The sequence below is a fragment of the Rutilus rutilus genome (genome assembly GCF_951802725.1).
Source record: "Rutilus rutilus genome assembly, chromosome: 17".
Classification (NCBI taxonomy): Eukaryota; Metazoa; Chordata; class Actinopteri; order Cypriniformes; family Leuciscidae; genus Rutilus; species Rutilus rutilus.
This window is the reverse complement of record NC_140230.1, coordinates 24,156,596-24,184,339: the sequence shown is the minus strand read 5'-3', so window position 1 is coordinate 24,184,339 and position 27,744 is coordinate 24,156,596. Positions and strand designations below refer to the sequence as shown.

At 38.0% G+C, this 27,744-nt stretch overlaps 1 protein-coding gene across 3 annotated transcripts; it reads left to right on the top strand.

The window, feature by feature from the left end:
* The first annotated feature begins 591 nt into the window (after positions 1-591).
* On the top strand, positions 592-27,744 carry ptp4a3b (protein tyrosine phosphatase 4A3b). Of its 3 annotated transcripts, none has more exons than XM_084385214.1 (6): positions 592-716; positions 16,811-17,428; positions 17,639-17,731; positions 22,952-23,082; positions 25,274-25,348; positions 25,769-27,744. In XM_084385214.1, exons 2-6 carry the CDS (start codon positions 17,324-17,326, stop codon positions 25,884-25,886), a joined length of 522 nt encoding a protein of 173 aa, XP_084241340.1. In that variant the 5' UTR covers positions 592-716; positions 16,811-17,323; the 3' UTR covers positions 25,887-27,744. The 3 variants fall into 3 exon arrangements, with proteins under 3 accessions (XP_084241340.1, XP_084241339.1, XP_084241341.1); XM_084385213.1 differs by lacking the exon at positions 592-716 and adding an exon at positions 14,824-15,057; XM_084385215.1 differs by lacking the exon at positions 592-716 and adding an exon at positions 15,037-15,158.

The window sequence follows — 27,744 nt, the reverse complement described above, 5'->3', positions numbered from 1 at the left end:
ATGTAATGATGATGAATACCACAATAGGAAAGTACTTTTATTAAATAAATACCTTTGTATATTATTATGCAGGATACCAGAGTAGCTTCTTCTTTTTAAGTTTAAAAAATATATATAATCTCATTATATACGGAAGTATATGTCGATGACATGGTTGCAGTAAGTTAAATTTTACAATAAATTTGTTCAATAAATTAGATAAATCACATATTTTATGACCTACTGACACATTTCCATGATGTTGTAGCCTAGACAACGCTAGATGGCGCAATATCAGCAGTATTTAATTATTTAGTGATTCGTTCGGAATTAGATTAGAGCCAGTGTGTTGTGAATGTGAATATGCTTTCTTAGTATATTTTAACACATTTCAATCCATATAATAATTGTAACCAAACGAAAATATGAAATATGAATTTCTATTATCTCTTCTCTTCACATTATCAGTTTAACTCACAAAAATGTGTCTTTTATTGTTTGGAATTAATCGTGTGTTTGTTAATCGTCAATTATTATTATTATTATAATTATTATTAGTAGTACAAATACTGAAATTATTCTAATGTCATTTTTACACATTTTCTTCCCTCTCGGTTGCTCTGGGTGACGCTGCGTCTCCATGGTTGCAGCAGGGGAATCTCCGCGCTTGCGTGCGCTCACGCACCCATACACACACGGATACACACTGAATCACATGGAGCGAGACTGACAAATCTGTGAGTATGAAAAAGCTGTATGAAAATGACCAGAAAGTCGTCTACTAAGACAAAACTATGTGTTTAACAGCTTTGTGAAATCTGGTATGCTCTTGTAATCCTCGCTACTCGTATTTTTGACGGTGGAGAGCGCGCGCTGAGCGAATATTCTTATAGTTTTCGGGCTGTTACAGTCAATAACTTCTCATATATTCCATACATCGCACATATTTGTCAATACCCGACATATTATGCTGTGTATGTTGTTTCTACGCAATGTGGAAAGTTCGTTTGTCAAGATAAGTGGTCGTCTGCTACCGGCGTTTTCAGAACAAAAGCGATGAGGGGCTGTTAGCGTTAGCGCGCTGCTAACGGACTGGAGGTATTTCTTTCACACAGCACCCCGTTATATTAAGCTTGTGTGTTCATATTAACATTAATAATTAAGGAGCTCTCAGGTAATACACGTGTCTTTATTCGGTGTTAGAAAGTCAACGCTTTGTGTATGGAACGGGACACAGCTGGACGCCTATCAGCATCCATCCATCGCATAACGATGGATAAGTAAAAGAAAACCTTTAACTTTGGACGTGCATTAATATTATTTTGCTAAAGTGGAATGTTGATTAACTCAGTAGCACAATAAAAGCAACAAGTTGTGATCAAGCGCGGGTTGTGCATGTGTGTGGTCTCTTTGTCTGGAATGGTATCTGTCCCTGGGCGCTGAAGTCTGTAAACCTTCACTAATGATCATGCACGTATTATTTGCATATAAGCTGTTATGTTCATTTCACTTGAACTGCCTGATGGTTCAGTTCTGGATAGTTGCGATTTGTGTTCTCAGGAAGAGATGTTCCTTGATTAAAGAGCTCTCTTGTACCAGGTTATCTCAAGTTCATGTTTCAGTGTTTCTTCACAGTTGTAACTTAGCTGACTGTTTCTGTTAAACGCTGCTAGAAGAAGTGGATATAAAGCTGTCGTTGCCGAGATGTGAGCTGTGTGAACCATTAGCTCAAGTATTAAAGATTTCTATTTTTTCTTCTTCTTGGCTTTGGCACAGAAGGAGCATTTTGGGTACTTTTGCTTTTTGGTTTATCTATAACTTAAGTTGCTGTAAAACCGTATACAAGCGTGTAAATACAAGACATTTGAGTGCATCAGTTGGCATGCTTTCAGTGTGGAAAAGTTTTATTAAAATCTGTTTACATGTAGCTGGGTAGTGAAACTGGTGTGGTGTGACATCCCAAATTCCATCTAAAACTTATTTTCAATAACATTTATTTTCTTATAGCTTTTAAACATGCAGTATTTAGGATTTCTCTCCCTTATGTAGTTCCTTTTGCAGAACACAAAAGGAGATATTATGAAGAACAGTTTTGGAGACCGCTGACTTCCATTGCATGGATAAAAACATGGAGATGTTTTTCAAGATATCTTTAATGTTCCACAGTAGAAAGAATGTCATACAGATTTGGAGCGGCCTGAGGTTAAGTAAATGATGACAGTGTCATTTTTGGGTAAACTATCTCTTTAAAATGAGAGTGAAGATGAAAGATGATTAAAAATGGTGATCAACTGTAGTTCCCAATTAGGGGATGAGATATGTTTTCCCCTGAAATCTTGTTGTTAAAAGAATTATGCATTAGCTATTCATTTAACAGTCTTTTAAGCAACTTACAAATGTGGAAAAATAATACAAACACAGGCAAAATGCTTTAAACATTAAAACTGGCTTGCGAACACAATCTCTTGTACTTGTGTGTGAAAGAGATGATAAAGACGTTCCTGCCACTTCTAGTGAAGTGAGAAATTCGCAGAAAAGGTCAACTCGTGGGTTTGGTATTTAGCTGCAGGTGAGATATAAATGCTGTCTGTGAGTTCTCCTTTGAGTCTAGATTTAGTTTTAAATAACTTTACAGTATGATCCTTTGAACCTGCAAGTGAGCTTGCTATTCCTTCTGTGTTCATTTGATTTGCTACCATTATCTCTACCTGTTCATCTAAGCAAGCAATCATTGTTCCCCCAACACAACCTCTGCTGCAGTTGGAAAAGCCCTATAGGTGCAAGCAAGAAGGGTAAGCCCACCTCTAATCAGTCAGGCAGGAAGAGTTTAGCCTGGGATGGGTTTCCTCCTACCTGCCGTGCACTCCAACCAGCAGGTCACCAAACCGCCCTGTTATAATGGAATGTTGGAAGAGTTTTTACTTGGCTCTGTACACTGAAGTTTAACCGCTGACGTAAGCTGCCACCATGGGGCAAGGGGTGGCTTCCTCCACGGCAAGTGAGTTACTCCCCTTTTATTAGGAAAAAGTGAGCGAAGTTGGAAGCTTTGTAAGAAATGTAGAGATTATAAAGGGGTGGGGGTGTTAATGTTTTCTTTGATTTAACTTTTTTTTCCTCTATTTATGTTTCCCATTATTTTAGCACCACCTCTGCCTCCCTGTCTGTTTTTCATTTCAACACAGATGCTATAGGCTAGTTTGTGTTTTTTTTATTAGAGGGTTACTTCTGTTATTCAACCCGAAACGCAGTGGGTCTAATCAAAGCAAGCTCCTTCATTCGAGGAAAGTCGGCCCCCAGGGGTATGTGACATTTACCCAGCATGCATTTACTGAAGCCTGCTGCTGGGAATTCCTCCCTGAGAACAAAGTCGCGCGGGACCGGAGTCTTAGAAACCTGTTACTCACTGCTGCATAATTCTAGTAGTTTCATAGAAGAAATAAGCCGCAGGACTCCACCACTGCAATTCTGCCTGTCAATCAGAGTGGCTTCATCTGACTTTACCGGAGCCTGATAGTTTCTGGCTTTCTGACAACCACATAAAGAGGCGAAAAAGGGGAGAAAGTAGTGGAGGTTTCAGAAGTGCACTGTTGCCAAATAAAGGGTTATGCTGCGATTCCCAAAGGAACAGTTGTCCCCGTTCTCTTAAACTGGCATTTAAGGTCACTCTTTGGGTTCAGAAAGCACAATACAGTCATGGCTAGTGGTGTATACATACACACACACACACATTGAGCACATTATTGTAATAGGAACCTTTCTACTGTATTGTGAATAAGGTGTTTTCAGTGATCGGATAACAGTCGGATTGGACTTGACTTCCTTGAATGCTGGTGTAAGAGCATCCATTGCGATCAGAGTGTGTTCAAATCACTGAAACCACATTCAGAGGGGGTCCAGGATGCATTCTGACTACACTGAAATCATTATCCATCAGTAATTTCGATTAATTCATTATAAAATGTGTAGTTTTTCAGATCCTGTGTGAAGTGAAAATGCCATCCAGCTAAAGAATATCCTTATGCAAATGCTTTAACATCTGGTGTAAAGGACCCTTAGATGCGGGTCCATTTGATCCCCTCATTTCTGACATGAAAATTTGTAAAAAAAAAAAAGATCTCAGAAAGATGTTAAAAACGATATTTGAGAAGTAGGTCACACTGGCAACATCATGGGAAACAAGTTTATTTACTGTAGGCCTATATGTTATATTTGTTGCTACAAAGGTGGAGAGAACAGATGCCAGCTTTGGCTATAAGACGTGCGCGAAATGTGATTGGAAACATTTCGCAGGGATAATACGTGCGCGAAATGTGATTGTTGTCCATCATTCTGCGCAATTGTTGAAAAAGAAAAACGTCACGTCGCAACATTTGAAATATTTGCGTTTTAAACTATGAAGGCGAGCACTTTGATTTCGGTTATGCAGTGATGCGCTATGAGATTATTGCGGGTCTAATTAATTGTAATATTGATTTGATAATAAAAGTAGCCTCATAATAATAATTGTAACAGACCTTATGTTTGATTGTGTATGATGCATTAATTCAGGATGTGCTGGCGCTCGTTCTATGTGTGTGTGCAATGCATTTTCCCCTCGGCTTGCGTAGATAGGCAATTAAGGTCATGCATTGCGTACTTGGGGTGTCATGGTCTTCGGGTTTTCCTCTCACATGTGTGTGAGACGTTTAATAGCCTAAAGTAAAGAACAGTTCAGATAGTTCTCGTTTATTGTTATCTTATTCATAAAGTGTTTAGGCGAACCTTGCACGAACGCTCAGTCACATAATCATCATTCAGATCACCGCAAGGGGGGCTTGAGATCATCTTAGGGGGGGCTAAGCCCCCCCTTGACGCCGGGCCTGGCTCAAGGTGTCTTGAGACATTAAAGCTGAACTCGGCAACTCTAGCGAACTCTAGTCACTTCTTCGCTGATTTTCCCTTTTGTTGTCGCATGTTTTCCCCACGAGCTCCCCCTATAGCTGTGGGGGTGCTTATATATAACAACACTGTCGTAAGAAACTCACTTGCGGCGGCCTCCTCCCCCTCTCTACCGCTGCTCATGTGCGTTTGTTTTGATCGGAGCAAGCCAACTGTATCGTGTGGAGCTATGTCTACCGAGGTGGGTAATCATTATACATGTGCGTGTGTTTATGTTGAATTGCCGTAAAGCAATTCGTGTTTCGCGCTCGTTCTCGTTCTTGTTCTCGCTTCTCACGAGACTTCCAATTTCTATCTTGCCGGGACGGTAGTCCCAAAGTTGCAAGGTTGGTTTTCCGCCTGGGAACGCTGGGGGGAGCGGGGAAAGTCACCAATATCACTAGAACAGGTTGTTTAACCATCCAAATGATTTCTAGACAGTTTTATTAAGTTAAAAAAGTTACCAAGTTCTCCTTTAAATTTATAGATATTAATTAGTTAGGCCTATACCCTGTTGCTTTCTTAATGAGATTTCTCCATAATTATCCCGCCTCAGGTGATGTGCTGGAGATCTGGAGACTGTGTGTGGCATGCATGTGTTTGGGGTAGTTGAGGGGGAAAAGGGCGGCGAGTGCCTCACAGGGAGATAGAGACATGGTGGTCAAAAAGTCGAAAAGAGAGAGTAGAACAAACTTGATAGAGAGAGAGAGAGATGGAGCACAAGCTTGTGTCTGAGCAGTCCCGGGGGATTCCTGGTGGCCAGTGTACAGAGACACAATGAAGGGAAATGCTTCCTGTGGGGATCCCATAGAGTTCTGCTACAACCGTATCTTTCTTATGTGGGAATAAAAAAACAAACAGTGGCCCACAGGGCAGTAGGGAAGCCCCTGAGCTCCAATATATAAACTATAGTTATCATGTGTTGGGGGATTTTGAGGTGATGCAATATCATGAGAGATATCCCAGGGTACTGAGAATCCTCTCCACAGTTTTACTTCTCATGCAGTTTTCACAGGAACATGCATGTCATGCATGTTGGACAGTTGATTGTAGTAAAGGCAAAGTACTTTAATGTCATCCTTTGCTCATATTCAAATTGTTTAGATATAAATCAATCTGAAATCTAAACAAGTATCTGATTATGCACCAGCAGCTGTGGCCAAAAGACTGTCCTGGAACCATGGTGACCCCTGAGAGAGCCAGTGTTTATACTGCTCCATCCAGAGTGTATGGATGCACGTAGACCTGTCATGTGAATTAGTGTGTGAGTCTTTAGAGTGAGAGGACGTGTGAATGAATTTTTTATTTTTTTATTTTTTATGAACAGGTAAACACATTTCTTGAGTCATTTGAAACCATTCTTTTTAGTGAATCAAAAACAAACATCGTGACCAGTGTAGTCTGAGCCCTAAACGTATAACACTTATGAACCAGTTATTTTTATATCATATAGCCTATCTAAACATATCATTATCTTTATAAACACAAATCTGAATCCTGGTGTTTAAATGCAGCTAGTCCTGATAGCAGGTCCTGACCTTTTGGTGTGCGATCTTGATCTTTCTCCATTGGCCGCAGATGTGAGACTATCTCGGGTGGGTCTGGTGTCTTTCACGCAGGTCTGGAGTAAGAGTGATGGTGTGAAATGTTTCAGTACAGGCTGAGTGGCAGTAGACAGATGGGGCTGTCACTGGACTCTTGCTCTCAGAAGGAGATGGGCCCGGAGAAGTAGGACGTTTTCTTAAAGGCATACCCAAAGGGGCTCGTTAAGACCCATCTGGAAGATTAAAGTTATTCCTATTATCCTTGGGAGAGTCCATGAGAACATCCAGTGATTTTCCCAGAGACATGCAGTGATTGACAGGTGTGCCAAATGGGTTTGAGTGTTGTTTGATAGGATGTTTGACTTGGGTATTGCTTTTAATGTAGGTAGATGTGGCAGGCATCAGTAATAAAGATGGCCCCCTGATCTAGGCCCAGGGCCAATCAATGTGAGGCTAGTAGACAGAACAGTCACAAACCTAGTCAAGCCAGTTAACTGAATCTTCCAGTCATTAATCTTGTCTTGTAAACTGAAACGCTTTTTTTTTTTTTTTTTTTTTATAAATGTTACAAATTTAGTATTGTTGCAAATTGTGCTGATAGGTTACATTATCTATCTGCTAATCTTGAAGATTATTATATATAAATCTATGGTTTTGTTATATATGCCAGAAAAATACATTTTCATTCTGGCATATATATCATTTTTATGTTTATAACATTTTGTGTTGGAGACAATAACAGTGTTTCAGAGCCCCTACATAAAATGGTAGAGGAAAAATGATAATAAATGCAAATATTTTACATTACACCAAGAATCTTTACATTCCTTTCAGAGAAGTTTATCTGGATCACAAAACATTGAATTTTTTTTTTTTTTTTTTTCTTCTCAAAAAAAACCCTTATTGCAAAAACTGATCTCCCTTGACTAACTGGGTGAGCTACAGTTTACATTTAGAAACTGGACAAAGAAATTCCCAGGCATAATGCCATTGATGAAGTGGCTTCCATTCCAAGTGTTTACATGCTTTGAACTCCACTAATTGTATGGCACACTGATGCTGAGGGTTTCGAATGAGGCCTGGTCATTTGTATACCAAAAGCACCTGTCCCATCGCAGACTACACAAATATCTCATTAAGTGTTAATTTCAAAGATTCTTTATTTTGTTTTGTTTCATGGCATGGCATGTTGTTCTCTGAGATGCATAATATGTTTATGACCATTTGCAATCAGATGAGTTTGCTGAAGTGTATACAGCGTAGGGGTGTGAATCGTCACTGGTCTCACGATTCAATCCGATAACGATTATGTCTTCGATTCGATATCACAATGCGTTGCATCCTCACTTTTATTACTGCACATGCCTACATTTTCGTCAATGAATACAAGAAGTCAGATATATGAACTCCCTTTTTATTTGATCTACTCCAAGAAAGTACACTTCCTGAATTTAGCAAACGTCAAACATAACTTAAGTCTGAACACAGCAGACGACAGGACCATTTAGAACAAACACTAGTAAATTCTAAAAGCGCATGAAACTGTCAAGTGTACTTAAGTTACAATAACGCTCGCACTCGAACTCGCACTCGCACTCGCACACACTCACAGCCTCGCACACACACTCACACGCACACTCAAGCTCACATGCTGTAAATTTAAAAATAGTGGGTGCATTTTTTTTTTTTTTGCCCACTTTTGTGTTTCGCCTCTCTCCTCTTTTTTACTCTAGCGTGAGAATCGTGTATGTGACGAATGACGTCAGAGAAATGTCAGTAGGGTATAGCCTAATCGATTATGTTTTATTACTGCACCGATGCAGAATCGTACGCATACCCCTAATACAGCGTTTGTTCTCCTATATATACATTTTATCTCAGTTGCAGGGTTGAACACCAGGCGTGGAGGAATCTTCATGGAGACTTTGCTTAAATGTGGTCTGCCAGCTGGAAAAGAGTCGAGTTTCGATAGGTGGTGACCAGGGAGCCTCCTAAGCATGCACGTATCTGTCTCTCTGTTTTTCCTCCCCCCATCCCATGAACCCACACGCACAAGAAATGAAAGGAAAGCTTAAGGGAAGGTGAGATGCATTGCAACACTGTGTGGCCCAAGTTTTAAGAATCAATTTTTTGCCTGACCCTTATAAAGCTTTGTAAAAGTGATGTATTTGCTACATTCTTGAGAACTTATCTAGCCTTTTCTTTCTGGAGAAATTAGCCTACCCGTTCTAGAACTTGCTTGGAATGATCTGATTTGTGTTTGAATGGGTCATGTGACTGGAAAGGAGATGATGATCTTATAGGGATTATGGCACTGCTCATAACTCTCTTCTGTTATGAGGGACACTGGGTCCTGCAGGTCAGAAGGGATAAGGATAAAACCCCAGATCTCTTGTGACATCACAGATATGTTGCTATAGAGAACAAACACCAATAGATAGGCACAACTCTTTTGTAGTCTACAAAACATTTTAATGAAGTTAACGGAAATTGTCCGTTAACTAACTAATTGAATTGTAACGGAAATCCAGCGGATGTTTTTGATGATTCTCTGGGCATTGCCTTGTGAAGTTGAGAAGTTTTGCAAATCTCCAATCTGTGGCCAAAAACCCTCCAGTTGTAGTTACAAACCATGACATCTTGGAAACAGATATTTTCATATTTGAGTGAGAAGAACCTGTTTTTTTTTTTTAAGTTTAAGTTTTTAAGTTGGTATTCTCTGGTTTAGAATGGCACCCATTGAATATCTTAGAATGCGATTTCTAATTTTGTGGAGATATGAATCATGATTTTGTCAGTATATGTTTGCCTTTGTTTTAAAATACTGTAATTGAGTTTTACATACATGTTGTTTCGTTAATACCATATGCTTGCATTATGTCTGCTGGAAATCGAAGCATTGAGCCCTATTCATGTGGTATTGTTTTGCCCCTTAAGCGTTTCCTTATGTGTATCTTATGCCTGATAACAAATTGCACACCACACTAACATGCAGAGCAACGTGTGCATATGTGCACGTTTAAGACTCATCAATGCAAATTTAGACACATCATATGTTCAAGTTCAACTCTGAACCGCAGATTTGGATAGCAAAAAAACATTTCAACCAAAAGAGAATATAACATCACAGATTGTCCTCTTTGCTTAAAACAAATGCAAACTTTGAATATGCATGATTTGGACTGTTGCGGGAAGGTGGAGTTACTTCTTAAGATTCTGAAGTCATTTTGCATGCTCAAAGCCTATCACGAATGCACTTTATCATAAGAAAATTAACCAGCCCATGTCCTTCCAGTTTTGTTTCTTGCTCTAACCAGCATGTTTGTTTTGGTCATGGTGACCTTATCCCAGTGCACCGTGATCTTTGCGTGCTGTTAAAGGTAATAGATGTCACTCATCTTTACAACCTGCAGCTTTTAAAATAAGTACACTAAGGTTCTCACAAGGTGTTCATGTATCTCAATTGGCAGAGCGTGATGGTTGACACGGTCATGAATTAGAGGGAACACTTTGAATGTGTATCTTAATGCACTGCTTTGAATAAAAGTGTCTGCAAATAAATCATGCAAATGTCGCCTAAATGTTCTGTATAAGCTAACTTATAGCTATTGAGGGGAAAAAGTTGACCGGACAAATGTCGATATTAAAATGATATTAGCTAATTCTGCTTTAGCTGCGCTATTTGGGGTTGAGTCACTATGCTGGAGGCACACTTTAGCTTTAATTGCTCATCTTATTTTATACAAATCACCTCTGCCCTAGGACATCTTTGAAGGAATGTGACGCTGGTTGTCAGTTTGCCAAACACAAGAGAAAAAGTTTGATATTGCATCGCAAAGGTCAGATTTTGTCGTTTGCCGTTTGTTTTTGAATGTCATAGACTTACACCAGATGTTTAGTGTTATGAAAAACCATCAGTACGCGGCTGAAAAGTAAATAAAAATGTTGCATCATGAGGTGATCCTCAGTAGTTGAGTAAATTCTTGGTATGGCACCTGGTGTCTGAGCTCTTAGGAATCTGTGCTCAGATGTCCAACCTTATAAAGTTACATGGCATTCAAATGTGTGTAAGATTAATTATTTTTTTCATAGCTAATTATTTAATCCAGTTGTAAAATGCGAGACCTTTCCCTTTCTGGGTAGCTGTTTCCGGGTAGCATATGCTCATGTTTCAAAACAAGTTCCCAGTTATCTTTAACTCCTGACCCTCTTCATTTCGGATCGGACTAAATTTAATAGGTGACAGCTGGCAGAGGTATATTTAGAACACAGGTGGCCATGAGAGCCTTAGTGCCCTGCAGTTCCTCTCCAGTCAAGTGCAGAACCGAGGCAGAACAAAGCCAGCCCAGTCCTCAACTCACATTCTCCTGTCAAATACAGGTCGCGCCAACAGGAAGACACCTGCAGACCTGTTCATTGAACTAACACCTCCTGTACTCTTCGAGTAGTTGCCCTGTCATTTAAATCATTTTTCAAATGTTTATAACCCCATCTCTGTCCTAAAGGAATCCTAAAATATATTGAGTGTGGGAGTGTTAATGTCTCTGGTAATTTTGGATAATTATGCAATCTTAAACAGCTTTAAAAAATCCTATTGAAATTTTCACAAGGCAAGACTAATGATGAACCTCCGCAGTCGAGAAAGTGTGTTGATGCTGCCAGTGTGGCATTTGCTGGCCATTGGCATTAGCGGAGCGTGCCAGGGGAGCCCTTGCACAGGGGTTACTTGAGCACAGCTGAGTGGGGAAGAGGGGAAGTTTTCCATATCACATCATACCTTCAATAAATGTTGACCTCATTTAGCAGCTAAAGTTCCAGAAGTTTCCTGAAAACTCAAGTTAATTAGAACCCTGATATTTCTAGTAAATCTGAGACTGAGAATCTTATTGTTCCTCTTTTAATTAGTGTAGTTTGTATCAAATAATTGGCTCAGAGTGCTGGAACACTTAGTATTTGATAAATATCGGTTTAGTTTAGTTCAGGTTAAGAACAGCCCGCTGGGTAAACAATCGGTGGAGGATTCTAGAGCGCTATATTTTCCAGATTGTTCACTGTAGCTGTGATTTGAGCTTCTTATCAACATGGATAATACCCTATAGGCCCAGGCCATAGCCTCTGGAAATGACACCCATTCATTAAAAAAAAGATTGTTGCAGATTGTGAATTTCAATTTTAAGCAAGTTTAATTTATAATATTATCATATTTGTATAATTTTAGGTGTGTAGACATTTAGTACTTTTTAAAAATTATTTTATTTTGTCATTATTTTTATTTTTGTTATTTATGTTTAGTGTCAGACAACTTATTTTAAATAATTGCGGAATGTTTAATTCCAGCATAATGTTTTTTTAATCATAACAGAATTAATTTGTTTTTAATCATTTTAATATTAATATATATTCTAATATTTAATTCAAGAATTAATATTTTTTTTAATTATTAAAAATTGCTTAATTCCAGAATTAATTTTTTTTTTTTTTTATCATTCCAAAATGTTAAACTCCCAAATGAATTATTTTTTAAATTGTTCTAGTATGTTAAATGTGCTGCCTTTAGCTTTGACAGTAGTCATTACAGCATATTCATAGTGCCTTATTATTGCTTAAATAGATTTCTGTATGATTTTTTTTCACTCTGATTCTAGTCTGCTCTTTCTGACATGACGAGAGTTCTGGCCCAGATGAGTCATGCATTGTGTTTGTTGTTTGATTACTTGGAACACTTGCCCTTGATGAGGTCATTTGCATTTAATCCTTCAGTTAATTGGCCTTTTTGAAGTCAAGCCAGGACTTCTGGGAAAGAAGACTTTGCTGGGTGCCTATTGTGTAAACCTGTTTACAAACAAGCCTTGTTGATCACTAAGTCTGGTTAATTCAGAAGCTATAAGGTTCAGTCTGTATTTCTTAATTAGTAGGGGTGGGAAGCTTTTGGTACCTCATGATTCGATTCAAATCGATTCAAATTTTTGAATAAAATTTGGATTCGATATATGCATAGATTTGATTGTAGTGTACTGTGTACTGTTTTGTGTTTTCTTATTTGACTGCGGTAGACAATTGAATAGGTCTAGAAAAAATATTTTTTAAATTAATTGTAAACCTTGAAATTTAGTTTTTCTTCCCATTTTTGTCAACCCAATATTATAAAACAAATGCCATTTAAGCTGACTGCAGTCGTAACACACATAACTGGCATTTTTCTGTAATTAAGCAAAGCAGACCTGAGACAAATAGGTTAGAAAAACTAAATAGGACATCAATAAAATTCCTTGATACAAAAATAAAAAAAACGTTTGCTAATATAAAACTGGTAAATAAAATTAAAATGAGTAAACAATAGTACAAATACAGTAGAAATTTTTTTTTAAATAAACTAAGTTTTTCAGGTACAGTAGCCTAGTTTTATTTAACAAGTTTTAAGAAATACTACAGAAATTGAATAATCAAATGCAAAAATAAAATACTGTCTTCACTGTATGAATTAAATATAAATTGATTCATAATAAAGATACAAAAAGTGATTCAGTCAAAAGTCTAAGTGATTTTCAGTTTTTTTAAGGATTAACAATGAAATGGATAGCAACAGTTTATTATGCTGCTGTCCCTTTAAGAACACATGCACGCATCTAATATAATATTACACATCTGATTTGCTCCCAACTGTTTACGTTCACATAGGGCATAGCAGACTGTGTTCGTGTGTATACTCCACACGATGTGCATTTTGACATAACTCTGTTTATTTGACCATTCAAGAGCAATAAGCTGAAAAAGGGAACTGAATTCGGGATCGCATGCATCTGACAGGCGGCATCTGTGTTGTGCAGCGCAAGCACCACTTTGGGTTCTTTTTCACAGCTTATTGTGATTAATAACACTCTATCTTGTCAATAACTTTTAGTACAGCGAAGTTTAAGAAATGTACAACTTTAGAATATCGATTTTTGAAATTTGTGAATCGATGCAGATTGGCAGAAGATAGCATCGCGATTCATATGTGAATAGATTTTGTTTTTGTTTTTTTTAAACACATGATGTGGGGACCCTATTGGAATTTATTGGACCCCATTTATTTAGTTTGTTTCCCTTTTTCTCTGCTGATGGCATCTTGAAAACTAAAAAGGAACAAAAATTACCCAGCAAAATAAAGCGTGCTACTGTCAACAGTAAAGATTAGTGAACGTACATAGGTTGGAGTGACTATATTTACCTCAGAGCCAACAGATCACCTGAAAACATACTGCACTACTGGGCAGAGAGACCTATCCAACCTTACAGCTTTACGTAAAAGGATTTGGCTCAAGATGTGCTAAGCCCTCAACAAGAGTAGCAGGGTAACTATAGTGCTGGCAGTCTGTCTGTTTTCTTGTCTGTTAAGTCCTACATGATGTGATTTACGTGGTTTAGGCATCAAAATGATAATAATTTAATTCGTTACATTTATATAGCGCTTTTCTGGGTACTCAAATCGCTTTACGTGGAACCACCTTACCCTCAACCACCAATGTGCAGCATCCACCTGGATGATGCGACGGCAGCCATATTGCGCAAAACGCCCACCACACACCAGCTTACTGGTGGAGAGGAGACAGTGATGAAGCCAATCAGTATATGGGGATGATTAGGAGGCCATGATGGACAGAGGCCAAGGGGCAAATTTGGGATTTGTAATGACCACAGAGAGTCAGGACCTCGGTTTAACATCTCATCCGAAGAACGGGATTTCAATGATAACCTCATGAAGAAATAAGTGGCTGTCTAATTTTGTGGGTTCATCTCCACTCTTGAGCAAATATGTTGCTGATCTGTGTAGGACCTGTTTCTGTAGAACCCGTTTCTTTCAACTGTATGAATTCCACGATTTTTTTCCTTATCAAAATATAGCCTAACCTATATAGAGACCTTAAAGGGACAGTTCACCTAAAAATGAAAATTCTGTCATTTACTCACCCTCATGTCGTGACTTCTGTGGAACACAAAAGTTTATTTTGAAGAATGTTCAGCTTTGGACCCCATGGAATTTTTTATTTTTATTTTTGATGTTCCACAAAATAAAGTCAGTCATATGGTTTTGGAATTACATGAGGGTGAGTAGATTATGACATTTGGATTTTTGGGTGAATTATTCCTTGAAGGCTGCCATTTATATATTCTTTCCTCAGTCATATTGTGAAAATATTATTCAATTAACAGGGCCGGACATGGAAGTATGTGAGTTTTAAACCGCTTACAGTCAAGTTAACTCGGGAGTAGTTTCCTTACACTCTTGTTGCAGCAGGGATTGAAGTGTGTATAATACCTCAAAGCCTGTGGCAAAACATAAACAAGACGTGTGTACGGGGTTATACCTATTAGGTTCATTGGCCGTGCTATTTTTAATATTGTGATGGAAAGAAAGAGGTGGGGGGTGGACCTGTTCATCGCTCCTCCTAAGAGCATTACGAGTGCGTTTGTTTGTGACATTAGCAGAGTGTGCTGTCACTGTCATATGGCAAGCCAAGGCAGCCTCGACTGGTTTAGAACAGAGACGGTTATTACGGATTGCAACTGTTCACTCTCCGCTGTTCCCACCAGAGCACTGGTCTTAATCCTGAGCAGAACGCTGCCTGTCACAGAGGTAAGGGGGAAACAACTCTCACGAGTCACGGGGGAGATCAGACAGAACCGTTCCGCATGATTTTCTCACGCGTGTTATTGGGGAAAAGACGTGTTACTGAGGTTTCTTGGTGTTTTACTTCTTTGTGATTCTTTTTTCATGTGTATATGAATTTTAGATGGTTGTTCTGTCTTTAAAATGTCATTGTTTGAGAAGTTGGCATAGGTGAACGCTGTATGCCGCTGTCAAACCCTCTGCTGTTTATTGTGTGTAATTCTGAGTTAGTGTTCTGTCACTCTGTTTAATTTTTAATGAGATCTTTCACCCAAAATTGTCATCATATACTCACCCTCATGCAGTTCCAAACATGTTTGATTTGATTTCTTCTGTTAAACACAAAATATTATGTTAAAAGACTTCAGACATTTATTGCATTTTTTTTTTTAAACATTTAAATAAAAAGTGAATAGTGCCGAGACATTTTGAATAAATGATAATGATTTAAATTAAATATACATAATCATAATTTGTGATTTACAACAAATATACATTTATTTTAGTTAACTATTTGTCCATTTAAATCCTAAATCCTTTATCTTAAATGTATTTCTTTTTTGCTTCATTCGCCTTTGTGTAAAGACTTGTTTCTACATTTTCTTTGAAACCTTTCTTCAAATGTGCCAGATTCTGGAAATTCTATGGCTTTGTCTGATGTATTAAATATCATCATAATTTGATTTAGGAACATATTTGTGTTATTTTAACCTATTTGTCCATTTAAATATCCTGGACCGTTGCTTTATCTAACTTCTATATTTACATAATTTACATTTTTTATTTTTACATTTATCATTTATTCTTTGAAACTTGTTTTTAAGTTGCCAAAGAACTTTTAAGAGAGTATTATATTATATTATATTATATTATATTATATTATATTATATTATATTATATTATATTATATTATATTCACAACAGTTCTTTAACCCTAATTAATGGAGTGTGTAGATTTTAATTTCTTAAACAACCATTGTAGGAAGACACGTCATGGCCGTATTCCAGTATGACACTGTCAAGATTCATCAGACTCAAATTGTGAAACAATGGTTGGGAAGGGAGTATGAAGAATTGGCACCTCTGTGTCCAGACCTTAAATTCAGTGAAAGTCCTTGGGATGTGCTGGAGTAGACTTTACAGAGTGCTTGACTCTTGCATTGTCAATACAAAATCTTGACCAAAAATTGTTGCACCTCTTGATTTCCATTAAGAGGTGCAGCAACTATTTGGTCAAGATTTTGTATTGACAATGCAAGAGTACAGTGTATTATATTATATTATACTATATTGGCGTACTTTTTAGTTTTATTGTAAATATACATACAGATAACTGGAGTAGCCAAGGCGAGGTGAGTGACGTTATCAATAACACTGCTGTACCATTTGCAGAATCACCAAACTTGCATCCTCCTGTCCTCTGGAGTTTGTACTCCTGAGTCGAACTTGGCAAGTCTGAACTACCAAGGACACAAAACCGAACTTTGTGTACTTTGTATTGAGAAACTCCCTTGTTTTGGGTCGGTGCATGGTTTGTCTCTTTGGATTGGAGTGTGGATCACCTTTGACTGTATTCGTTGTCCGACTGTATGCGTGACGGTTCGGGACGAATACATGTACCGTGACACCCCTATTAAATTATAAATAAAGAATATGTATACGTATGGATTGGTATGTGATCTTCTAAAATGTGTTTCTTTCTGTCTTGTTCTCTTAACAGCTTTCTTCTCCAGCTTCTTGTTTGTTAATGGAGTTCCGGCAGGGCAGCGGTGATTACTGCCACGCCCAACATCGCAACGCATGATCACGGGTGGATACGCCCGGAATCTGTCCCTGAATGTCCAGAGAAACGCCTTCTCTGCTCTTCTCTTGCTGGTCTTTCTGACTGACCACTTTGTTGTGCGCCAAATGGGTTAACTGGCATCGCGGCACCTGGCATTTAGCTACCGGACACTTTTCCACCTGTCTAGTTGCCAGAGTATCAAGAGGAAGAAGCCAATTTGTTTGAAGAGGAAGACTCTTGTGGCCTCTAACTTCCCAGAAAGGCAGCTTTAAATTTTATATACTGATTAGTATTGATTTATCACGGAGGATTCTACAATTCCCGGACACCTTCACTGTGATCTGCTGTAGCACTGCTCTAGGTCAGAGTAGTGCCGTACTGTGAGTGGAGCTCTGTGGATTCTGGCCCGGACTGGGTGCTGTGTTTACTGTAGAGTGGAGGGACACCAGCATGACCAAGATGAACCGTCCGGCTCCTGTCGAGGTCTGCTACAAAAACATGCGCTTCCTTATCACGCACAACCCAACCAATGCAACGTTGAGCAGCTTCATTGAGGTGAGAGACCATTCAAACATATGCAACAGATCATTTTAAGATATGAAAGATCATAAACATTCTTCTCTGAAAGAGTCACTAATTACTGTGATGTGACATTCATTGCTGCAGATAAATGGACAGCAAGCAAGAACAAATGAAAAACCATTTGTTCAAAATCCTAAATGTACTCTGTTGAGTCCCTCAAAACTCAAATGCTTGTTTCCTCAGGATCTGAAGAAGTATGGGGCAACAACAGTAGTGCGTGTGTGTGAAATCACCTATGATAAGACACCGCTGGAAAAGGATGGAATTACTGTCATGGTGAGATATATTTCTTTGTCATACTACAAATAAGTGTCTTCTGTAAAGTATTTTTTAAAGTAAATTTTCCTTTGCCGCCTCCTATGCAGTCCTTTTATTTTTTATTTTTTTTAAATTAGACATGGGTTTTGAGTAATGTTAAAACTAGATTGATAGACTGATAATCGCCAATATTTATTTTATATTCATGCTTTTCTACACTGTCATTGATTCCTTAATAGATCTACCGATAAATGCCAAAATCTTGTTCCAAATTAACTTTAGGAAACATTCCACTTTGTCCTAAGTGACTGAAAATTATTATAATTGTTTTAAATTTTTGTCATTTAAATCATTTCTTCTTCTTCTTCTTCTTCTTCTTCTTCTTCTTCTTCTTCTTCTTCTTCTTCTTCTTCTTCTTCTTCTTCTTCTTCTTCTTCTTCTTCTTCTTCTTCTTCTTCTTCTTCTTCTTCTTCTTCTTCTTCTTCTTCTTCTTCTTCTTCTTCTTCTTCTTCTTCTTCTTCTTTTGTTAGAATGACCATTTTGTCAGAGCAGAAGTAAAACCAGTTATCGGATACTTACATTAAAATAATAAATATCTGAATGTATCATAAAAATCTATCGGTCAAACTCTAGGTAAAATGATTGTATTGTGTCTATAGAAACTATAGATTGACTATGTAATTGACTCTCTCAGTGTAATACTAGCACTGATCATTCTCTTAGCTTTTCTGCCTTTTATTTTTAGATGCATTTTCGTCTTGCACCTTCTGTACTAGAACATGAGTGTGTGTATGTGTCTGATGCACACACACTCACTGTCACCTGAATGTAATAATTCTGGACAGTTTCCTGATCACGAGTGTGTCACTCCATGCCGTCAGTACTTTAATTAACACTTCTGCTTTACTGCAGCGATGCTTCTGTAATTAGTGGTACTCTAATGAAGGTTATTGGCTTCCTCTGACATCAAGTAAAGACTGTCTGAATTCATATGTAGAATGAGGTTTGTTCTGATCAGCAGAAACCACATCTAACACAGCCCTGAAGCACTTCTATATTTCTGGAATACACATGCTGTACGAATTGGCTGCCCAGTCATGTGATATGATGTCAAGTGGAGTGAGATGAGGTTGCTTTTTTGTCTGGTGCTCCGAAGGGAGCTCTGCATTTGAGGATACAATCCTATAACGTTCTGCCAAACATCATATCTTTCTCTGCCTTCACCTTTTTTTTTTTTTAAACTACTTGAATCCAAAATCCACATGTGTTTTCAGTTTGGCTCGTCAACATTTCCCCGTTACCATGGCACCCGGAGGGGAGCTTGATCTATCTCCATCTGAGCTTTTTATTAAGACTCATACACCCTTGTGCCCTTTTACTCTGTTGAACTTCTCATTAAATGATAAGACGTATACATGATGCTACATATTTAACTTTGGCTTCTAGAAGAATTCTAGAAATGTAGCTGTCTAAGCCTCCTAGATTGACCTGAGGTCATAGTGAATTTATCCAGCATTCTGGTGCATCGCAGGCTTTACTCTTAGAAACTGTACCGTGCATGAGAAACATTGCAGAAGCACAGTTATGTAAATCAACTTCCTCCATGGTGCCATCAAGAGAAAAGTCAGTTTCCGCAAGAGAGAAACATTCTTAAACACAGAGCCTGTTTGAAACATTGCTGCTGTGTGTTTATGCTCAGCTAGACAAGATGTAAAGCTTCAGTCCATGGCTCTCCTTCAAAAGAGCATGGAGCTTGTTAAAAACATGAATGCATTTATCAGGATTTAGTGCTTTTGTTTAGTTATTTTAGCTGTTCCTCAATGAGATTTTAGAGGATCAACTTGAATAGTGTACTTGGTTACTTAAAGCTGAAATGTGTACTTTCTGTATCACTAGTGTCACAAAACGGAATATTAAAAATAATGACTATTTTCAAATGGGTTTTGCAGAATACTCCCCTGCCTGCTATTGGTTGGAACAAAACTGATAGACCTGCCCCAAACTAATGCCATTGGTTGAGCCAGTGTTGCGGTTGTCATGCTGGTCAGGATACTTAAACAAACAGAGCAATGTTTTGATTGTACCCTAGAGCCACAGTGTTTATACTTTTCTAGGAAATAAACTTACACATGGCTTACTTATGCTGTCATATGGAGAATTTTTTTTAAAAAATTGTTTTTTTTTACAAAATCAAGTCTGTTAGACTTATATAGTTTGGATTTTATATATATATATATATATATATATATATATACAGTGCAATGCATAAGTTAATACACCCATGCTAAAGTTGACTAAAAAGAGGAATAAAAAATCATATTTTGGAAATTGAACTTAATGCCTTAATTAAAAAAATTAGGAAAAATCCAACCTTTAAGGACACCAATTTTCTTTGTGAATGAATAATGTATCGTAAATAAATAAATGTTCTTCCTTAAAATACATGGTGCATAAGTTAGTACACCCCTATGTTAAATTCCCATAGAGGCAGGCAGATTTTTATTTTTAAAGGCCAGTTACTTCATGGATCCAGGATACTATGCATCCTGATAAAGTTCCCTTGGCCTTTGGAATTAAAATAGCCCCACATCATCACATACCATTCACCATACCTAGAGATTGGCATGGTTTTATTTCAGTTAGCCTAAAAGCTAGTTTGATTTGCATTGCTCTCAATGCTAATCAAACTAGCTTTTAGGCTAACTGAAATAAGCTGGTGTCCTTAAAGGTTGGATTTTTCCTAATTTTTTAAATTAAGGCATTAAGTTCAATTTCCAAAATATGATTTTTTATTCCTCTTTTTAGTCAACTTTAGCATGGGTGTATTAACTTATGCATTGCACTGTATATAAGCTATTTTCAGATTCAGAGAAGGCGTTTACCATACTGTTCAAAAGTTTGAAATCAGCAAGAATAAATTAATACTTTTATCCGGGAAGGATGCATTCTTTTTTTTTTTTTTATTAAAAGTGCAATAGACATTTATAATGTTACAAAAGATTTCCAAACAAATGCTGTGCTTTAAACTTTTAAAAGTGATCACAGTTTCCACAAAAACTTAATCAACACTGTTAATATAAAGAAATGTTTCTTGACCAGCACCAAATCAAAAGAATGATTTCTGATATGAAGGAATATTAGGTCTTTTTTTTATTTTTGATCAAATAAATGCAGCTTTTGTGAGCGTAAGAGACTTCTTTCAAAGACATTAATAAATCCCCCAAAAATTAGCAACCCCAAACTTTTCAGCTTTAATTTGTCTTTGAAGGTGGTATAGTTGTCATTGCATTTTTCAGCTGGTATAGAAGAAAGGTGTTTAATTTAGAAAAAGAAAAAAAACTTTACTTTTAAAGGTGAAATGTGTACTTGCTGTGTCTTCCATTGAATTGAAAAGTGTCTTCCATTGTTCAGACAAACGTCCTGCTCAAACTCTCACTATTGATATAGAATTTCATGTTTACAGTATTCAAACGATATTTTGGATGGCATAGTATTTGCGCTTCTCAACCCGAGTCAACCTGAGAATGTCTTTGGTGCTTAACTTGACTTTCCTTTGCTCTTTCTTTGTTCTCTCTTTTTTGTTAGTGGACTGTGTGGTTTTTTTTTTGTGTGTGTTTTTTCCCACTTATAAGTGGTGATGATGCAATGGCTTTGCAGGGGGTCAAAACATGGAATGGGATTTCCTCTCCATTTCAATGAACTCCAGATGGATTTAAACAGTCATCCTCCACATTTTTACACCGTTGGGTCAGAAAAGTTCTGTGAACTTGATGATAGGTTGTGTGGTGTCATTTCAGTGTGGATATGTGCGTTTCATATCCCATTTGTCTCAAAGTATAAAATGGTATAAAGTCTAGGTCCACTATAAATCATGAAAAAGTATAAATCATACTGAAACAACCATCTAAACTTTTCTATAAATCATGACTTTTTTGTTTGATGTTTTGACATTTGTGTGCATTATGTCAGTATCTAATTCTCCGAAGTTTAAGTTTTAAAATCAAGACCCCCTTTAAAGGAAGTAATGAAACTGAAGTGTTGGTTGACAGCAAACAGGTGCTTCAAACCTCTCCTGCTCTCTTGTAAGCAGAGGCTCGAGTTGCTGGAGGAATAGCAGGTATCCGATTCAAGGAAAATGGCAGGGCATTTTCCACAATTAGGCCCCACACTGCTCGTTCTGGAGTCGGTGTGCCCTGGCAAGAGTACAGAGCACTTCCATCTTGGAATGGACTCCTGGAATTAATAGCCTACTGTTGACATACCAGACAAGGAGGGGCCTATTAACCTCTTAGTGGATTAAAATGTTATTTTTAAACCAGGAGATTCTCATAGACGGTCCTCGTAGAAAATAGTCTCATCAACTCGCTCCCTATAAATGTCCCCTTTTCCGAGAAAGCAGCGATTCAGAACACCATGCTCTGTTTTTCAGTGTATTTTGACCCAGCACATTTGTGTTTTTCATTCAGGTTCAGTCTTCCATGAAAAAAAAAAAAAAGTATTTTATATCTGCATGTGAGTCAGATTGTGCTGAATGTGTTTGTTCTGATCTGTTGACGCAATTATCAAAACTCAGAATGTTTCTCTGAAGCATAGAGAGCATGTGACTATCAAACCACAGGTCAAATCATAAAATTGTAAAGAACATGAGAAATGTACAAATTTAAAGTGTTATTTCACCTATCATTGTCTCACCCCCAAGTCATTTCAAACCTGTTTGACTTTTATTTCTCTGCTGAGCATAAAGGAGATATTCTGAAGACTGAATTTTTTGCAACACTTTTGTGTGAACCATCCCTTTAAATATGTAAAGACTTTGATAAAACGGCTTATTGAATGCAATGTCTTGGTGATAATTCCCTGTTTCTCTCTTACATAATATTTCTGACGATTCAGCTCTTGCACATGGTGTTAAATAGCTGTTAGTGACAGATCTGATTGAAGTGCTGGAGTTGACAGGACGAGTGAACGTGCCATGTTTGCCATTGCAGAACTTGTAAAAATCACACAGGAATCATCAAAGGGATTCGCAAGCTGCTGTGAATCTGAGATGATGCACTCTGAGGCATTATAGAGCACCACCTGCTGGTGGTGACCAGAATCATTTATTTTGTTCTCATCTGCTATTTTGTCTCTCTATGCGAGTCTTTCCCTTTCAAGGGGAAACTTGGTAACATACAGACGTATAGTTATCCATAGTTATAATAGATATGAACTCATCCTTCTGTTTCTCTCCCTCAGGATTGGCCATTCGATGACGGTGCACCTCCTCCTACTAAGATCGTGGATGACTGGCTTAGTCTGTTGAAGAATAAGTTCTGTGAGGATCCAGGCTGCTGTGTGGCTGTGCACTGTGTGGCCGGACTGGGCCGGTGAGTGAAGGAGAACAGCATCATATCACTTCATCCTGTTATCACAGACGTGCTGCTAAGTCCAAGGCTATTGCCACCTATGTGGTATGTTAAAATGGAACAAATTGAACTTAATCAAACCAGTGCTGCGCACACACTGAATTCAAATTTTTTGCTCTAATATTCCAGTGAGGAATTATGTGGCAACACAAAACAACTCACTCCTGCCTAGCGGCTAAATATTTCCCAATTGTATCTGTTACAATCACCTAGGTAAATGATTATTCTGATTGGAAATTGGCAGAAAATTGGTCTAGTAAGACAGCTGGTTTGTTAAACCTTTCAAAATGCTATAACAACAACAACTACAAAAGAGCACAAGGATGTCTAGAATTTTGTGAACAATTTTGGAATTCAGGCTGTTCAAATCAATGTTGTTACTATTAACTAAAATGAAAACATAATTTTTGTTAAATAAAAAAAATTATTGAAATGAATAAAAATGAAGCTAAATAGAAATAATAAAACTAATAAAGTGACAAGCACAAAATTGCTAAAACTGAAAACATAAAAGCTAATTGAAAATATAATAGTATATAAATAATAGTCAAATAACATTAGTTCAAATGGAAATCTGCTGAGCTTTCTACGGTGTTCTGCTGGTGCAGATTCCATATAGTCCTAGTAATTTCCCAGCCCGCAGTTGTGGCTGTTCAGAACTTGTAGACGTGCAAATGCTCATCTGAATTTGATGGGTCAGGCTTTATGTGGCTCGTTTCTCTCTCTTACAAAAATTCTCAAACATATCAACAGCCTTTCCCAGGATCTGTTGCTCTTTTTCCCTCAGAATGCAATCATGGATTGTGTGTACTGTGTAATATCTCTGGCAGAGCTTTAAGCTGGCTTGTGTTAGTGTTGTGTTTGAGTTCTACTGTTTACATTTGGTTTCTCATAATGTTTTTTTTTTTTTTTGCTTTACCCCAAATACCCCTCAGCGACAGGCCTCTCATTCTTGGCCCGCGTCCTCTCCAGGTCAAACCCATTCTCTCTGCCTGACCGCTGTGTGCCAAAACCAACCGTCCACACGGACACACAATATTAATCCATGTTTATTATTCGAGGCACAAAGGTTGACGTCCGAAGACGAAACGGGAAGCTGATGATAAGCAGCTCTTTTAATTGCTCCTCCGTATCTCTTTTCAGTATAGAATCCTGGTGTAGTGTCGGTGTTGCCCTCTTATCTTGTCAGCTGTCAAAACACACAGACTTTAATTAAGTTGCGGCGCACAAAATGTCGAGCTAGACGGTCAAATGCGGCGGTTCTGCAGGAGTGGTAGGCTAATGACAGTCCGGTTTACCCTGCCTGCCCTCCTCCCACTTTGACCCCTGACCGCTTCTGCCGACAAGTTAAGCACCAGCCTCTCTGACGTAGGTTGCGGCTCCTATGGGAGCCCTCAGCAGTTTTTGACAGGGAGCCAGTGTTTGCTTTGGTAGGCTGAGTTTGTGTTGTTACGCATTGGAAAGGGGCACACTCAGTGGATACTTGAAAGCTGTCAGGACCCTGAATGCAAACGGTAAAAATAGACAAAGTCTCTGACAGGGACGGAACACTCTTCAAAAAAAATTTTTATTGTGTTTTAGTAAATCTGGGATTTGCACGTAATGACTTTCAGGGTTTTTCTCTCAAAGAAAAAAAAACATTTAAGAATGAACTGCTCTGTAAATGATTAGAAGGCTGCTTGAAATTCATAAACATCCAAATAAATGTCATTAAAGTGAACTGAAAATTCTGTTTCATACTCACCCTAATGTTGTTCCAAACCTGGAACAAAGTTGAAGAATGTATTGGTTTCCACAGCCCAAATACCCATTCATTATCATTTAGTCTAAAAGAGCGGTCAAGCTCTTCAGCATATATTTTCATCCACGACTTCTGCACTATATTAAGTCTTGAAGCCATACAATAGCTTTGTGTGATGAACAGACGGTAAGGTAAGTAGTAGAATAAAGCATCTTGCCACTCACAAAAATGTAACACACTATAACTGCAAACCTGTTCTCACATCCATTAGGTGGTATCCTTGCTGAGAAGGGCTAAATGTTCGCTTTTCCTGGAAGCCTATTGTTTCTGGGGGGCACGTGCACACACAAGCTGTTTGAGGTGATGCTGTTTCCTGGCATTAAACACTATCTGTGTGTGTATATGTTGCAGGGCTCCGGTGCTGGTGGCTCTGGCACTTATAGAGAGCGGGATGAAATATGAGGATGCCATTCAGTTCATCAGACAGTGAGTATACATTACAGCTAACAAAACATCACCAACACCTTGTAGCAAAATTAAACAATACCCAATCAATACAGTGAGCGATACAGTACAATCACATCACAGTAAATGATGCAGCACTGATGCATTAGAGCTAATTATACAGCACAAACAAATAATAGCACATTATGCAGTCCAGAAATGATGCATACAATGTGCACTATATGTGGCTTTTAATGACTTAGAATGGTGACTATGATGATGGGTTGCCATCGACCCGCTATGAACTGTACTCACAGTTCAACACCTGTTTAACATGAATATCTTAGTGTATGTACATATAGTAGTAGTAATAATAATAATAATTATTATTATTATTAAAAATCACTAATCACACATTAATATAACTGATGGGTATTTGTTGTTGTTGTTTTTTTCACATAGAAAGCGCCGAGGCGCCATCAACAGCAAGCAGCTGACGTACTTGGAGAAGTACCGTCCCAAACAAAGACTGCGTTTCAAAGACCCACACAACCACAAAAGCAAGTGCTGCATAATGTGATCTGGTCTCACTAGCCTGCATCTGAAGGAGCAAGTCACACATGGACTAAACCGGACTTAAATTACCAACCTAGTGCATTTGAACTCTTGCTACTTTTGGAGGGGTATTCAACCCCCTTTTGGTGTTTATGTCAGACCCCTACACACAGGGTCTTTACCAGCTCAGGGCTGTGAAAGGCGAGCCTCTTGAATTTTGTCTTTACACACAAAACCCCTATCCTCTGTGTGTTCACAAATGAATTGTGAACACAAACACACGCCAATGCATATTCGCACACTCTCAACGCTACCAGCCATCACACTGTACCAGCAGCACACAATCCAAAGATGATCATGACCCCCTGCTTCATCAAAATCACGGTTGTTATACTCGCGCTTTCGTATGAAACTGCTCGACTACCCCTTTTGTCATTTTGAAGTTTCAGAATGCATGTTGCTCTACATTTTTGGGGATTCGAGTGAGTGATTTAACCTTGTTTTTTTTTCTACCTTGTATCATGAATCTACTCTGGGATTCGAGTTTTACACCACTGGCTCTTTATTAATAGAACTGTGGGCATCTAGATGGATAACATAGCACACTTTGACATGACTTCCAGGTTTTTGGATGTTTTAGCTGCTTTCAAAACACAGAAAACTAAATCCAGCTTATCTGACACCCGGTTGTGCCGCCGAATTGCACCAACGAACTGAGAGAAATCCATGAGTGAGCGCACTTGTAGATCTGTAGATTTGTCTTAATTTATCAGCAACCACAAGAGGGAGTCCTCACACTACATGCTTCAAATGATAGATCTTTTGCAACGTATACATACAGCATTTTTGAATTTCACTAGTTTTATTTATTTTTTCGTTGTTTGCGCTCAGTGCTCACACGTGGCTGTTTCTCAGAGACATAGTTGTACTGTGGACACTTTAGAATTACAGAATGAACTTTTCAGAGTGAGGCTAAAACTACTTTGTGTTGGTCATTTAATGGGAAATGAAATGGAAACAGGATCTCTGCCTAACTAGTGGTCATACAGACACCAACGGAGGAAAACATTTAACGAATCTGTGTTGGTACTGAAATGATCTCACATGCATAATTAATCTGCTTCCCTTTTGGATATGAAATGCATAAGACTTTGGATCTGGGACCTTGAGAGCAAAAGCTAGTGAAGCAAATGTTAAAGAAATATCTAATAAAAGAGCATCTTTGCATAATTGCATCTTAATGACTATGAGAAGGATAGGCAAATAGCACATTTTATGTGTATTAAATTATTTTCCAATTATATTCACTTAATCTCTTATGTTTATCTACAGAAATGACAGCAGGAGAATAGACATGTTTTAAAGGAACATGCCAAGCTCACTTCAATGTAGAGCTGAACTTTAATACAGGACATCAGTTGTTAATCAAGTTTGCATTTCTGGTTATGACACTCGATAATTCTTTCCACCGTGGATCCCATTTATAAAAAGGTGTGAATAAATCAGCTCAGTGTTGCTGTTGCTCACATATATAAGGGCTTCTCTTTCATACAGCCTCTTTAGTCACTTTTGTTATCTGGAATGTTTTGTAGAGTTGTTGGCCAAATAATTCTCGGAATGTCTCTGAAAACTGATATGATCAGCGCACACTAATATTCAAAGGAAACATTTCTTCTTTTTTTTGTGATAAAGGATCAGGCAGGTGAGTGAGGCTCAAACTACACGCCACGTCTCAGGTTTATCTTAAACCTCATTCATTCATAGTCCATGGGAATGTCCACTTTTTTCATGTTTCCTTTATCCATATCTTTTAGAAAATTTGTTCACCCTTTTTTCTTCTTTTCTTTTGAATAAAACAGCAGAGCTGAAGTCATTACCCTTGA